Source organism: Falco biarmicus, chromosome 11, assembly GCF_023638135.1.
Source record: "Falco biarmicus isolate bFalBia1 chromosome 11, bFalBia1.pri, whole genome shotgun sequence".
Classification (NCBI taxonomy): domain Eukaryota; kingdom Metazoa; phylum Chordata; class Aves; order Falconiformes; family Falconidae; genus Falco; species Falco biarmicus.
Window position 1 is genome coordinate 26496548 of NC_079298.1, and position 16317 is coordinate 26512864.

Below are 16317 nucleotides of genomic sequence, written 5' to 3' on the forward strand. Positions count from 1 at the left end.
TCCTGTGATCTTAAAACAAGTCAGTGAGACCCATAAAAAAGCATTTGCCGCAGTGTGGGGAGAACCTGAAACTAATCCTGACTGAATATTTTTTAATCATCTCGGTGCCAGTGATGTTTCACATATTGACAGTGTTTATTATTATTAAACAACATCTGATCCTTGGATACCAACGCCTGCAGCACACACAGCCACCGTAGGAGGTGTGGGACTGGCTGGCTGGTTGTGTTCTTTTTCCTCCCTGTGTTGGTAAATTGCCTACATCTTTGAACTACTTTTTGAGTTTAATGGACATGGTTTTTCTTGCAATCTTGACTCCTTTTCAGCTTCTCGCTTTTTCTTTTCTTTTTTTTTTTTCGTATTTTTCTCCTAACAGACATGCAAATAATATGTTCTGTTACAGTTACACTTCTTGCTTTTGATCATGAAAAGTGAGAGGAGCTGACAAAAATAGTACTACAGCGTTGTCAAGGTTGTAGTACAATTCTGAGATGTCTGTGTCTGTATGCCAGGAAGAATGAAGAAAAAAAATACACCAACAGTTTATAATTGCTTAAAATACATTAGAGTTACTGTTAGAGCATGGAAATACCAGAATTGTTTATATGAAATGAAGAAACCTGTGGCTTAAATTTGATTCCAAAAGAAACTGATTGCTGGAAACCTCTGAAAATCCAGTTGAGAGGCACCTGGTTAGACACTTAGACTTTGGTGACAGTGTTTGACAATGATGACTGCAAAGAAAAAATACTTAAATAAAACCCTTGAGGAAGAAAGTTGTGAAAAATACTTATTTTTACGTTTTTAATTGTTTTTTCAAATTCAGTGAGAAATAAACCCAACTTTTCATTAAGTGATGTGGGGGCAGTTTTAAATAATGCTTCCTAAAGAATTGTTTGGCAGGGAATAAATGCAGGTCATGTTCTAAGAAGGAACATGCAGTTCTTGGGCCATCTACAGTCACTGTATTGAAGAGTGAGATTCCCATGAGACTATTTTGTGCAAGTGGTCAGAAGCAGTGACTGTGATACACAGTACAACCGCGTTCTGTGAAGGAAGGAAACTTCAGAATGCACGGTGTCTGTTTCTATAAGCTGAAAGTAGTGTTAAAAACCTTGTTGCCTTTGGTAAACTTTATACATAGGCTTCTTAAGACTGTCTTTGTAAGGTATTTTTGAGTCATTGTTTTACTTTTTATGTGTATGTAGAACCCTAGAAGTTTGGTTTCTATTTTGGCTGAAAAAGAAACCACTGGGGAGTATGAGCAAAGGTTCTGCCTTTTCTGAAAAATGGGGAATTAAAATTTTAATAACTGTCAGTTCTGCGTTAGCCACAAAGCAAAACACATCAGTTGATGTGAAGAGAATATTATGTTTACCCTCATGAGTCACTCTCAAAATTGTAAAGGAGGAAACTTTTTTTTTGAAAATCTAAACTAAAATGAAATAGCCTTAGAATACTTGATTAAGCCTGAAGCTACTTTTAACTGAGTACACCTAAACAGCTGCTTTTTTTTTTTTTTTAAGGAGTGAGATTGCACTCTTAATTGTTTTTTCAGCCTTTACTATTTCATTGATACATTAGGTCTAGAACACACCTACCGATTCATAACTGTCTTGGAAGAGCTTTTAGAACAGATTGCTTTACAGGGAAAATTACAGTTCAAGACTACGGAGATCTCTATCAGTGTTCATCTGCACTTTAAAAATTATCTCATCAGTTGGGGGCCCAAGTGTGATGTCCTGGGTTAGATCTCGGATATGGCTAGCTGTTCAGCTTCCCTCCTCCCAGTCTTCAAGCAGCTGTGACTGATGCAGCTAAGCACCGATGTCATCTTTCCATCTTCAGGGAAAGAAAGACTGAGAGGAGCATTTGGGGAGGATGGTGTTACCAAGAACCTTAACATGCAGGACAGCTGTAGGAGAACAGCAGCAGAGATGATCAACCTTGGGGAGGAAAAAAAAGTCCGCAGTGACTTCTTGCCATCCTTTTGAGACAAGGGCAGTAAATAGTCCAGAACACCAGTACTTTTTGTTGGAGAATGAGCAATTTTAGCTAGCAGAGAAGAAAGCAAATGAGTGCTAAAGAGTATCTTGATCTGTTTGTATTTTTAATACTTTTCTGGGGAACTATAGGAGGTATTAGAAGAGGCTTAATGAAGTGAAATAGGGTTTTATTGTAAATGGAGGAGAGGACAAATCAGTATTGATAGTAGGAGTAAACAACTTGAGGTTTCTGAGGTAATTATGATGGATTTTAAAAGACCAGTTGTATTTAGGGTATACAATACTGGTGAAGCTTATCTCTCCAATCCCAAAGCTCTTTAGCAGGGGAAGTTTGATCCTAATCTGAACTACGACTCATAACTTACCTCTTTATTTGAACCAGCATTTTCCTCTAGATATGTTGTTCTGCATTGCTTTTTCCTCTATAAATCACTACAACAGAATTCAGAAATTAAGACACTTTCAGTTACGGAAAGCAACTGCCTTGAGAAATGTTTGTTTCAGTGGCTGAAGTTGCTGCAAGTTTACATTGGCAAATAAAGCACAAGACTATCCTGTTGAAACCCCAGAAGAAATAAGGTAGTATAGATTGAGGTAAGCCATGCTTTTTTATATATGCTTAAAAAAAATAATCAGAAGTGCAACGTAGTTTAATTTGTAATGGGATATGGCATATGGCAAGGCTATAGGAGATAAGCCTGTTTTTTATTATGTGCTATCAGATAAATAGTAAATGTTGTGACAGTGTAGAATGCACCATGGCATACAGGCCACAATATAGGTAAGATTTTTTGGTTTTAATTTTATGTTACTATGGGCAGTGAGACAAACGTGCAAAACACTAACACAAGCCTTGACTATCAAATATGTACATTATCTGCACCTTATTTGGAGTTACATGATGGTAACATGTTTCACAAACATCATGGATTTGGAATGAATGTACTGTGTGCTCTTACCCATTCCAACAGAGCTTCCAGAACAGGTTACTGAAATGACATGAAACAGAAGTATAAATGTTAGGTGTTAGGTTGTAAGCCAGAAAATATTAGTAGTCTGTTGAATGTAGTCCATGCTATACAACTGTGCAATCCCATCCGATAGCAGTAGGTTTTATAATGGATTAAATTTACACCCTGGGAAAGGAATCCCAAGGGAATTTCTACCGCTTTAAACAATTTTTACTTCAGAAATGTGCTTAGAAATGATTTGTAGAAGTTCTTGATTTGTTTCTTTATTCAAACCCAGAAATTCTATAAAGTTAGAAAACAAAGCAATTAAAAATCCTCATTTATTTGCTTTTGTATCTAACCACTACTAACCTCCCACCTGAAAATTAGCTTCTCTGTATTCTCCAGGTTATGGGTGATCCAGTTAAGAGGCACCTGTGTACATAAGCATGCCCAGTCCCAAAATGCTCCTAAGAAGTTCCTGTCACAGGTAGTGCAAGATAGCACCCATAAAGTTTATTCTGGATTCAACATCAGAATAGAAAAGTTCCATTCCATGCCATCTTTACTCACATAATTTCAGATTACAACGTAACCATCTAACATGCGTGGACAAAAATACATCATTCAAAGACATTTAAATTTTACCTGAATATATTTTTTTAGGACAAAATGTAAGCTTCATCCCCTTATCAGTAACTGGAGATACTACCACTGTGTAGACGTCTCCACAAGGTATCTCGGTGATATCACAGTGGCTTAGACCTGAGCGAGGGGTACAGGTGAAATTGCCTTTTGAGCCATGTAAATCAGTATTGTAGTTTATCGTTTCATCAGAAGCTCGCCAGTATACCCTGATACCATTATTGCCAAGTCTATATAGCTTCACTCCAGAAGGGCAGCAAGCACCTAATAAAATAAAAAACATTAATAAGCAAATTTTGTGAACCCACAATACGTTACAAATTCATAGAGTGCACTTTAAACCAGATGATATGATTTCGATCATACTAGATAACAGCATTTCAATGAGAAATTATTATTTCATAGAAAGGCAAAATAATTTTTGAACTGAGCTAGGGAAGAAAATGTTCTATCGGACTCGTATTATGGAGCTGGAATTCAGCCATTGTTTTAAACGCTGGAATACTGTTGCTCTCTCCTGAATACGGAGACACCAGGGCTACCCTAGAGTGCCCAGAATCTTTTTGTGGTCTCTAAAAGTTTATTATGCTGTAGTAATTTAAATTTAAAAATTGATTCTGGAGCATCGTAATAAAAACATCTTTAAATTTCCACCTGATGGCTGTTATAAGAACAGGGCTTAAATTACATGTGAAAATAACCCAAAGTGCGTTTATTCAAGAGGGAACTGCAACCGTATTAACTATGTATTGAATTTCAGCTGCACTATTTGTATGAGAGGAACACTACACAAAGCAAGTTGTATATTGAGTCTTTTTCTTCCCCATTGCATTTACATACTGGAAGAATATCCTTGATATGTGCAACTGGATGTCAAACCCGTTTCACTGATTGCTTTCAGAGATACAGTATAATTGGTGCCGCATGCGATGCATCCCAGGAGACAGTAGTTTTGAAGGGTGTGACACTTTGCCTGTCCTTTTGGAGACTCCAGTGCTGTTACGTATGTCCGTGCACCCATCCCAACAGACCAGCTGACATTTGTTACAGACTGTGTCACTTGAGTTAGTATCAGGTCTTTAGGGCAACAAGGAGCTTAAAAAGAACAAAAAAAATAGAGAAGTCAGTTCTTTTTCATACTTGGAAAATTGAAGTTATTTTGGGGGGTTGCAACTGGAATAGTACATAAGCAAGAGCAAAGGCATGAAGGTGTGCACTTTTCAGGCAAACATTAGTATTACTTGACTATTCTGGAAAGCTAATAAACAAAATGAGATCGATTTGTCTCTAACAGTGAGTTATAACCCTAGAATTTTAATAAGATCATTATTCACCAAGATTCTAAAAATCACCAAAAATTGTGATCAGAATGTCAGGGTCCATCTCTACCCCTCAAGTCATATAGCTCAGTCCATCTCTGTTTAAAGCCTCTTCATCTACAATGCAAAATAACTGCAGCCAAACTGCCTGTAAAAATAAATCCTGGTGTACATTAACCTCTGAACTGTGCTTGGGGATTGTCTGGGTGACTGGTACAGGACAAAACTCTGCTAGCAAATTAATAGCAGGAATGGTGAGTAGGATGTGCTTTAATCTGTTCTTCACACTATTTGTTGTCATTACCTCATTGCCTTTCCCAGAAATGTTAAAAGTCAAAATGCTGACAAGGAAGTTAAGCATTACATTAGTGGATTATGTTCTTATATTTTAGTTAGCTGTGCCACGTGACAATTGCTTGCACAAAGGCTTCTCAGTATGAGGCAAGCGCCAAGTGATCCTTCCTTCTCACACACAAAGACACACACGTTTAAGTAGAGGACATCCAGCAACAGATAGTATAATACGCACACACTGTAATTAAAAACAAAAAACACACAAAAAAAGCCAAAAACATATAGAGACACAGAACTATTTTAATAATAAGCTGTTAAACATTTTCCACTATTTACAATTCCCACATACCTGTCTCTAAAGGGACACTGTAGCTTGGTAAACTCTGTCCTGCTGGTGATCTTGCTATAGCGCTAACCGAGAAAGCAGATCCACAGGGAAGATTAATTAGGGTGCAGGAATTTCCAGAGCTCGTGCAATGCCAAAGTCCAGCCTCTCCTCTGGCAGTGACAATGTATGTAGCTGCTTCGTTGTTAGATTGCCAGTGCACGCTGACTACCGAAAGCGCCTCCTTTGAGATACTTTTAATTTCAGGACTGCAGGGAGCTGAAATATTTCACGTGAACAGTATTTGAACAGATTGTTTATCCATACTATTTAAGTTACACGTGAAAATTAAATTCCAGTTAGAGCTAAAAAACTACTCTGGAAAAGTATATGATCCTGAAGTGTTTACTCCTGGTGAGAATTTAGAATTTGTGACAGAACTGATAATGAAAGGATTTTGCATGCAAACTCAGAGATGAATTGTAAATGTGATTCTTCAAAAACTTGGAGCTATCAGAAGCTTTCAATCCAAATTTGGTTTTAGGTCCCTGCTTACAGTATAGTTTTAGACTTCTGGTATGTATGTATTTATTTATTTATTTATTTATTATTTTTATCCGTTACAGGAACTTAGCACCCCAGTAATGCCTTTTATCTGTGAATCACTGCAGCGCCCGACTAATTACTTCTGCTAAAGGAAAATAAGAATGATGGTAATACCTGTTGCCACGTCCTTTGACGCACAGGACGTGTTGCTGCCCCTGGCCTCGCTGAAGGAATAAACCGTGATGCTGTAGCGGGTGTCGCACTGCAGAGCCGACAGGGTGCAGGCGGTGGCGGTGTCGTTGCAGAGCCGCAGCCCGCCGCGGCCGGCCGCGCTGGTTTGGTAGATTTCAGCACCCCGGACAGGGGCCCAGGTCACCCGCACGGTGTCGCTGGAGGCCACCACGGCCCTGAAGTCGCTGGGGCAGCACGGGGCTGGGGACAGAGCGCAGGGCGGGCGGCCTGAGCGTCGGCCGGCAGCTGGCCCGAAACCCGAGAGCCGCGTTTCGTTCACCGATCTGCTTCACGTCTTAAGTACCCAAAGGTGACTGATACTGTGCGAACAGTCTCATTCATCCAGACTTACGCCCAGAACTAACTCACTACCCCTCCTTCCAAATCAAGAGAGGGCATTCGAAGGTATAGGTAACACAAAGACATACAGGAATTATGTATATCCTGGATTTAAAATATCAAAGCACCTAGAGGTTAAGTAACTCTAACAATGTTCTTCAGAGCTTTCCATTGAGCTTTTGTTACTTTTTCACTTTCCAAATATGAAAACTCTCTATGAGGAAGTTTAAGATTTTGGTACACCCTTCCTAAGGCAATAGGGGAAAAAAAAAAAACCAAACCCAAACCAAAAAACCCACAACAGAAAAAACGGGACTAGAATGCAAATGTTATGCCAGCAGTGTGTTATTTGTACATCCATGCCTGATGATTGTGAATTGTTAAACTGTTTTCAAGTTTGTAAGCATGTTGTTGCACTTGACTATGCAAGCCAAATTCAGCTGCAATGTGAAGTGGTTCTTTTTCTCTGCCAACCTATGTGTGTTTTGCCCAAAACCAGAATAAAACCAGAAGTTTAAGTCACTATCTTCCAATAAAAACATCCAACCAGCTCTATAATAAACCCAGTTAAAGGATCCAAAATGAATTTGCAAGAATTCCTTGCCACTTACCGGTAGTGTAATTGAATACATCACCTAAAGGACTCTGCCCTGCCTTGTTATATGCAAAGATACTGATGAAATAAGTGAAGCCACAGTCTGACTGGAAACGGCATTGAGTACGTGATGTGTTGCAGTGCACTTCCAAGCCATCATCACTCTTCACAAAAACCACGTAATAATGTCCGAAATTGACGTGAGACCATGATACCAACAAGCGGCCAGGTTCACCCTCTTCAATTGATATATTTACCGGTGCACAAGGAACTGAAAAAAAAACCGTTTTAAAAAAGAAAAAAAGAATTGTAAACATAGTATTTTTATTGAAGTTACACTTTTGGGGAATAAGGGGAAACCATGTATGTATGAATTATTCTACTCAGCTTGAACAGTTGCTCTGTCTTGTTCAAGAAAACAGCAACTTATCTGTCTCTATAGAGGATGCTCCTTACATTTAGATAAAAAAGTGAGTACGACTCTCACAGAACAAAATAGATGCAACCTTCCTGTCTTAAAGAAAAGAGCTTAAGGAGCCCCTGTGAACAAAACCAGTGGCACCAGGCAGTATTTCAAAAGAAACTGGTACAGCCTGTGCTCACAAATAGTAGTTCTGGATGACAATCGGAATACTAGCCTGAATAGCAGTTGGCATCCAAAAGCCTTTATGTGAAAACCCCTTATATGAAAGTATGAAACTCACTGGCTGTGTCTGAATAAAGCTGTCCTTTGGTCAGGTTTCCTTTCTGGTGGCATGCCAAAATGTCACATTAAACAGTGAACCCCATGGCTTTTGCTTAAATAACATTTACTTTCTGTCTAGTTCAAAATGTTTAGCTTGCTGCTATTACAATGAATATACATGATCTAGCTGGAGCAATCCTGGCTGAGAAGATTACAGCCCACAGCTTAAAAGTTGTCTCTTGCTTAAGGCATGCTCATCCCGTTAGATCCATCTCTGAGTTGCTCACATGGATGATCTCTAACTCACATCAATGAGAAGTCAAAATGAGGCAGGTTACATCAAATAATTAAGCAAATAACGTTTTGCCTTTAAGGTAGCACATAGTAAAAAAAATGATTTAGATTCTGGTACACTGGCAGTTGACCTAACAGATCAGGAAGCAATAACCTCTGTCAGCGGTGTGAAGTGGCTGAAAGCAGGAACCTTTTGTCCTGACAAAGCTGCTGCTTGAGAATGGTTGATGGCCTCTTAATTTATTCTAGTGGTGTTACTTTAGCTGAATGTGGTTTTGTTGACCTCCTTACTAACTAACCACCAGATGAAGCCTAGAACAGTCCTCAGCCTAGGGCAAGTCCTTAATGCTATTTCCTCATGGATTTCTCCCAATCTCTTTGTGACAGACCTGACCCAGTAGGACAGATCTGTTATTCCTTACATGAGTTTTACACTCAGAAAACTGACTTTAGAACAGGTACTTCTGGTAAGAGGAAAATGCAGGCTTACTGGTTGAGCCAACAATATATAACCCATTGCAAGCTTTTCCTCACAGGAACATGAAGAAAGTTTAGGCTATTATCCCTGTAATTGAAAGGTATATGGCACAGTTCATGCACAAATTCAGCAGCAGAAATAACTGTTTGAGAACCACTCATGAATTGTAATGGACTAATTTATATCTGAAATTAAGGTAATACATGCTAAAATGCCATAAGCTATATAAGGATCAATGACACATACTAGTTTTTAAGCTTACTGCATCAGTAGGTTTACTGGCTCCAGCATCATTGTATGCTGTGACAGAGACATAATATTCAGAGCCGCACTGGAGCGATGGCACCATGCAGGAGGCAGAAGATGTGTTACACTTCAGTTTCAAGAGTCCACTGGAGGCTGTCACACTGTAAGTTAGAGCTCCTTCTGTTGGCATCCAAGAAACAATAGCTCTTAAAGCGCCACTATTAAAAGCTACTTTAACATCCGCTGGTGCATTAGGACCTATGGTATATCAATCAGTTTGGAACAGAAAAATACAACTTAGCATATTGCCTACAGACACGTTCTTTTTCATAACTTGCAAACTAAATACAATTCTTGTGGTGCAGACCTTACCCTCATTCATATTAAAGTAACAGTTTTTTCGGGAAATGTTTCTAGTTGTACATTGTCACAAAACTTTCTGTTGAAACTCCCTGCCTTATTTAAGTATTTGCTTCTCACAGTTAGAAAAATCCTCAAATCAGAATAAGCTTGTGTAATCCTTACCCAGGCCTGTCCTGGGTACAGCTGTGGTGAAAATTTATTAAATTGATTACTGCTTATGAAAAAGTCTTTGTCTTTAATTAGGAATTGTTTAATTTAGTAACCTTGGGGAGCTCAAGGACTACTTTAATGAGCAGGTGGTGTTTGTCCTGAGCCCCGTGAACAAGCAAGATATGAGCAGGACCATCCAGACAATAAATATTGTGTGCAGCTGTGTTATGATGGTAACTCCACCACGCTCGGGCCAATGTCCCTGGTGTGTGTGAACCTTATGAATCATGAGATCATTCAGCCTAAACTTAAAAGTTTACATGTGCTAGCTGTGTAAACTATTTTTGTTTTTCACTGAGTATAAAGGAGGGCAAGCTCTGGGACTGGGCCAGAAGTCTCGCCTGCAGGTGGATGCACCACGTAGGAATTTTCCCAGTTAGCAAGAGACCCTGGGTCCTGGCTGCAATAGGGCTTCCCAGCTGAAGTGTGGGCCTGGATGACATTAAGGTGGTAATTGGTGATGCGTTCTTTTCTTAGTCTCTGTAACACTTTGAAGTAATGATTTGATGCTTTGCTCCTATTCTCTTTTATCATATTGTGCATCATAATTAGTACTGTTTCCTTTTATCATGCTGCACGCTAGTTGCCCTTATAATAAACTGCACTTATTCTGAGATTTGATTTTAAATTAATTTTTGCTTGGTATCCAGTCAATCAGCAAAACAACAACTTTAGTGTTAGTTAATGGTATCTTTGCCTCAGTGTTACTCATTAAACATAGCCATGTCATCCAAGTTTTCTTGAACTTTGAGATGGGGTAAAGACTATATGATCTGAAAATCTACCCAATGTGTCTTTGAAAAACAAAACACAATCACTCATACACATAAACACTTTCTGTTTGTTTGTTTTTAAATGCTTACTTGGTTTCAGAAAAGAAAACTTACTTGTTCTTTGATTATACGTGAAATCATCTCCAGGAATCCCATTTACATTCCAGGCATACGCCTTGATAGTATAGAGAGTTCCTGGATCTAGATTTTTAAATATCAAGGACGTATTGGTGGTGTTCTCCTTCAGCATTCTGCCCAAACCATCTGATCTCATGAGGGACACAGAGAATCCAGCTGCCATGTACACAGCTCTCCAGCTCACTGCAATGGAGTCACAACTTGGAGAACTAACAGACAGAACTGGAGCAGCCAGGACTGTTGAGAAAGAACACCAATTAAGCTTTTGGTTTTTTTCATTAATACCATCCGAAAGGGCCACATTTGAAATGAATACACAGAAACAACAATCACCAAACTCTGGGAGACAGATTCAGTGACAATAAAACCAGAAAAATAAATTAATGTGAGACTGACAGAATAAATATGAAAACTGATTTGGTGCATTCATTATGATATTACAAGTTTTGTAAAATGAATGTAGCTCATGCACAAAGTATGAAAGGTCAAATGTGTAGAAGAATGAAAATCACCAAGAAGATACTGCATTTCCTGTCCTCTAAGTTTCGCAGTCTTACTATTTTATAACTTTAGTTGTTCATTTCCTTAATTTCTTCAAGTTATGTCTTTCATTAAAATAAAATATGATTTTGTTAACAGAAAATACATAAATTCATACAAATGCTAGTAAAACTTCCTATTAAACATTTAACTTACAGTACTGTCATAAAGTAAAGCATTAATTCAGACTCTTGTCCTGGTCATTAAGTCAGATGGCCAAATTCTAGTCCTCAAAAACTGAAAGGAGAATGTGATCAATACAATTTAAAATACAAGTTTATAATAATTCAGTACTGGTACATGTCTGGACTATACTGTTTGGGATTTTGTTCAAATTAAAAAAAAAAAAGATGCTTGCATGAATGCTTTATATTATAACAACATTAAAGAGTTTGAAATAAGAGTAAGAATTTGAAAGTCACCTGTTTTTGCTTTTCTGAAAGGTGAAGGCTGGCTTTTTCCTCCTGAATTTATAGATCTGATAGTGATTCTGTACAAGGTGGCAGGTTTCAGTCCCGTCACTGTGCCTGGAGAGTTTTTAACTACAGTTTCAATGAAGGAATCTCCATCTTGTGCAGTCAGCAGATAACTAGTAGCCCCAGGTACTGCTCTCCATTCCACTGTGATACTGTTGCTAAGTTTTGAGTAAGCTTGGTCAATAACAGGTATGTCTGGAGCTAAATGGAAATGACGATAGACATACTGAAATTGGGGAACTCTATCAGCCTGATGAAATGCTAAGTGCTCTGAACATTTTGCAAAGGTAAAGTGGAGGACAAACGGCCTAAAATTTCTGTGAGTTTGAGTTAAATGAAGTTTAAATGAATATCAACAAAATACAGAGTCTTGAGATGTTCTAGACCAACTTTCATCTCTCAATAAAAATACTCTAGTACCCTTGAGATCACTATTGAAAATTACCGTTTTTTAACCTAGTTTGAAATGAGAGGTTTCTTTTTAGGCTTGCTCTATAGCACATTAACTATACTGGATATTTACAGAAAGCAGTATACAAAACAATACATACAAAGAAGAAGTGGATGTTTATACAAAGCAGTCTGAAATAGGATGCTGAATAATAGGCATTTCTATGTCAAAGCAACATAAAATAATTTAGTTTTGAAGGGACCATGGGAAATCATCTTATCCAACCCCCTGCTCAGAGCAGATATACAATAACATGACACATCAAATACTGCAATTAAATGCTTTTCTATTATGCTATGCTGCAAGCCATTAAGAAAGAGCTCTTGTGTACTGCAGTGACAAAGTAACTACAGAGAGTGTATTTCTTAACCACAAGTAATTTATGTTCAGTAATCAGGATTTTCAGACTAGAATCAGCATATGTAAAGCAAGTCCATAAATTGCAAGGCTGCAAAAAACTCACTAGAAGAGGAAAAAAAGATAAAACGAAAGTGCATCCCACCTAAAATTAAGAAAAGGAATTAAAAAGTATTTGGGACAAAAGTACATGCTTTGAGGCAAACTTATTTATAGTAAGGCAGTTAATTTGGGATTTCAGAGACCCTAGCAAGTATTATACAACTCCTGAGCATTACGTCCACTTTCTTAGTCCCAATTACTTTCTTATCCAGCCATAGTCAGACATCCTCTTTTGCCGCATTTGTAAAAATGGTAGCATATATTCTATGTGATCATGCCTATGGAACATCTGCATGTGTGTCTTTTGCGATCTTTGAGCAAACTATTGCACTATGATTTTTTTTTCTTTTAAAAAATTGTCTTTAGTAACAATTCATAAAAATTTCTGTGAAGGAAATCCTTATGCAAGTCTAAGGGAGTTACTTGGCTAACAGTCAAGTAAAGAATATATAGCATATGATTTATATCAGAAATAACTTACATAACATTAATCATTAATATCTGTTCTCCCATAACTAAGCTAGCAACGGAGGTGGGTTTTTTATATTTATCAGGATAAACACTGCTACTTTTTTATTTTCAATTTTTATTGTAATAATTATGTTTAGAAGAAACAAATTCTACTGGAAAAATAATGGCTATTTCTAAAAATCACCAGTTAAACTATTTTAAAAACAGAATTTCAACAGAACAGTTTTTCAATTACATTTCAGTGATGAAATAAAAAAGCATTTCTGTTTATGCATATTCTTATTCAATATCCATCAATGACTTATATACTACAAGTTCTTTTGTGAATGAAACAAAAATACTGTTTATCAGCATCAGTAGTGGAAAATACATTTAGCTTCACATCTGCATTCGTAAAGAAAGGGTAAGTGATTTGGAAAGCTGCAGTCTGAGCAAGCTGGGGATGGCAGGAAAGGAAAACATATACATTAAAAAAAGCAGCGAGGAAATGGAGTTAATCATGCTAATACTGTACTCAGTAGGAGAACTCGCAAAAGGCTTCAACAGGACTATTCCCTACCAGTACAATGAAACATCAAGGATAAAATCCCAGTCCTCCAAATGTTAATGGAAATTAGGTTGAACAAAGTTTTTCTTACTAACCTGTTGACTGCATAATCTGTGTTTCTGCAAGAATAATTCCATTCTTGTCTATGGCTTCTGCTTGTATAGCATAAATAGTATTGGGAATTAACGAAGTTAGTGTTCCTTTAAGTGTACCATCACTAAAATGAGCCAGTAATGAATGGCCTACAGTATTCACAGCTGTAGCTGTGACTCTGTAAGAAGAGGCTCCTGAAAACTTGGGCCATATGAGGTAAATGCTTCGTGATGTCACATCAAATATAGACACAGAGAAACCTAAAAAAAAAATTATATAGAATAAAAATAATTATAAAAAAATAATTTCAGTCATTCCTGAATTTAGTCAAGTCTTGACAAGAAGATTGTTCAGTGCCTTATCAAGCATCTACATGACCTAATTTTCGGACTAAAGGCATTCCACTGAATTTGGAGTGCTATTTCCTTCGTTCACTTTTGTAATCCATTAATTACTGTAACAACTGCTGCTTGTTCTCATAATATCAGGTTGTGATGATAGCTATTTTTCCTGAAACCCTCATATGCTATAGTCTAATTATTTTTTAAAAAATACTGGGCATAATCCATATGTGAATTTACAACCAGTGTCAACAACATCCACACATGAACAGGATCAAATGCTTGTTTGGCAAATTATGAAAAGAATATGCTACAGTAAGTGTCCAGATACTGCAACATTGCAACATTGCAATATTGCCTTGACAGGGCAGTATATGAAGAAAAGTGAACTGTCACCAGAGAGTGAATTCTGAGAGCATTTAATGTAATCTTGCATTCCTCATATTTTAAACTTGTCAATATTCACATTTAAGGCAATAGGAGCTGTAGGCACAAAATATGAGATAGAAGAAAGTACAAAATGTTGTGAAACATTGGAAATATTTGTGCTTAGGAGATCATGCTTCTGGTGTGTGTTTTTGAGATGGGTGGTTTTTTGTTTTTTGGTTGTTTTTTTTATAGTACAAAAAGATACAACAGTTAATTGGGTGCAAATACAGGACAGTTTGAATCCTATCTGTAGCACAGTTATGTAGCTAATTAACAGCACAATCTATCCAGCTGAGTGTTCTCCCTGGTTCACACTAGTGTCAAGGTGTAAGTGGTCTGTCAAAATCTTTGTGTGAGTGCCCAACAGAATTGGGACTCCTAAAAATGAGGTTTAAAATTTATAAAGACATCAAGATAGATTTTTTTAAACCTGAATCAAACTTAAAAACAATTGTTTATAAAGCTGTTTGAACTTACAGAATGTTTTATTAGAAATCACATGAGCATGTTCTTTTCAGACCTGTTCAAAAATAAGCAGGCAAAAGCAAATACCATTTTGAAGATTTACCTGTGTTAGCTGAAAAGATCTGAAAAGGAAGATGTAAAAAAATTAGAAATACAAAGTGAAATATTTCATTTGGAAAATTAAAAAAAAATAAACGTTAGTAACAACAACAACAACAACAAATTAAACCACTGCATTTTATTAATACATTATACTGATATGATGTATTTCCTCAGAATCTTTAAGTACAGAAATTATGCGACCAATGATATTTGGTACGGGTATGTAGATCTACAACTTCTTAGTCTTCCTCTCTGCATCTGGCTCTAGATCCCAATTTCAGTTGTTGGCAGACTTTGAAAGACCTCGGATCCTAATATATTCTTTTATTTTTCAGTCATTCATAAACAGTGCAAAAGTGTAATAGTAACAAAATATTAACCTAGAAGCAGGTGTCAGGTAGTCTCTACCCTTTTAAGTTTACTTTTACAAAGAGTATACAGTATCATTCTTGAAAACAGTTTTAAAGCAAGTAAGTTGCACTCACCATTTCTAGGCAGTTGAAAAGCAGTCCAACAAGTATTAATGATTGACTTTTTGCATTACACATCTTGTCAGAACTTTGTTCCAGCCTTCAGAGGGGGGTGAGCTCAGGCTGGTCCCTGCTGTGACCAGCAATACTCTGCAGCAGCACTGCCACCGCAGCTTTACTCCCCGGATGAGGGGAGGCTGAGGGGAGGCTGTGTGAGGCCAGGCCTCCGCCCCGCTGGCCCGCGGCCTGCCAGCCCTCGCCAGAACTGCCATGACACGAGCCCGCCATGGCACTGCACTCCTCGGCCCGCGGGCGGTGGGATTTTCCCCTTCTGCTGCAGGATCCGGTTCCTGTATTGCTTATGCACGATACATAACATAATTACATTCTGTAATGTAAATTTGAAATTATTGCCATCTTTGCCCAGTTAGAAAGCTCTTCTTTTCTCTCAGGAATGATACTCCCCTTTGGACAGCACATTGCCATGCCAACTGGGAACCGCTCTTCCTCATGCTTCGTGTTGTGGGGAGAGAAATTTTCATCTCTTCGTATCCGTACCAGCTGCTGGCTCCCCTTTGACAACATGCCTCTGCGTTTCCAAACTAAAATTTCTGCCAGGCCATTTCAGGTGTCAAGAAATGGTATCTTTCGATGAACTGACAGTGTTTTCTTTGGTGGCTTACGGATGTACCTGGGTACCTGGGGGCCGCTGTTATGAGGGAGCCACAGTGGCGGGACAGCTTTACACCCCGAGGCACCCGGGACGGCGGCGGGTTTCGCCCCCGCACCGCTCCCCGCACAGCACACAGAGCCGGCCGCGCCGCTCGGGAGCCAGGGCCCGGCGTGCCGGCCTCACCTGAGGGGCGGCGGGCGACTCTTTCCTCAGCGGACGAGCCCTGGTCGCCGGGCGCTTCCCCAGTGGGAATTTCGGACGCCGCCATGGCAGCAATAGATGGCCCTGCAGCTGGCCCGGCTGCCCGGGGCCGGCGGCACCCCCCACCCCAGGAGCAGGCGGCGCCCTTCGCCGCCGCCTCTG

The 16317-nt window shown here is 38.6% G+C and overlaps 1 protein-coding gene across 4 annotated transcripts; it reads right to left on the reverse strand.

The window, feature by feature from the left end:
* Positions 1–1546: 1546 nt before the first annotated feature.
* Positions 1547–16152, reverse strand: FNDC7 (fibronectin type III domain containing 7). 4 transcript variants are annotated; one of them, XM_056356500.1, is made up of 14 exons: positions 15297–16152; positions 14813–14831; positions 13477–13734; positions 11400–11654; positions 10414–10674; positions 8954–9133; positions 7267–7521; positions 6260–6517; positions 5564–5818; positions 4442–4696; positions 3605–3865; positions 2966–2995; positions 2372–2438; positions 1547–2055 (listed from the first exon to the last, which is right to left on the reverse strand). In XM_056356500.1, the coding sequence occupies exons 1-13, from the start codon at positions 15357–15359 to the stop codon at positions 2398–2400; spliced, it is 2391 nt and encodes a 796-aa protein (XP_056212475.1). In that variant the 5' UTR covers positions 15360–16152; the 3' UTR covers positions 1547–2055; positions 2372–2397. The 4 variants fall into 4 exon arrangements, with proteins under 4 accessions (XP_056212475.1, XP_056212472.1, XP_056212474.1 ...); XM_056356497.1 differs by having other exon boundaries at positions 8954–9211; positions 15297–16150; XM_056356499.1 differs by having other exon boundaries at positions 1547–1946; positions 8954–9211; positions 15297–16149.
* Positions 16153–16317: the final 165 nt, after the last annotated feature.

Coding starts and splice junctions, on each gene's coding strand:
- FNDC7 (XM_056356497.1), bottom strand. CDS start 15,359: ATGTGTAATGCAAAAAGTCAATCATTAATACTTGTTGGACTGCTTTTC. Junction 9,212..10,413: donor CACGTATAATCAAAGAACAA/GTAAGTTTTCTT, acceptor GATATACCATAG/GTCCTAATGCACCAGCGGAT. Junction 4,697..5,563: donor CAGTGTCCCTTTAGAGACAG/GTATGTGGGAAT, acceptor GTTCTTTTTAAG/CTCCTTGTTGCCCTAAAGAC.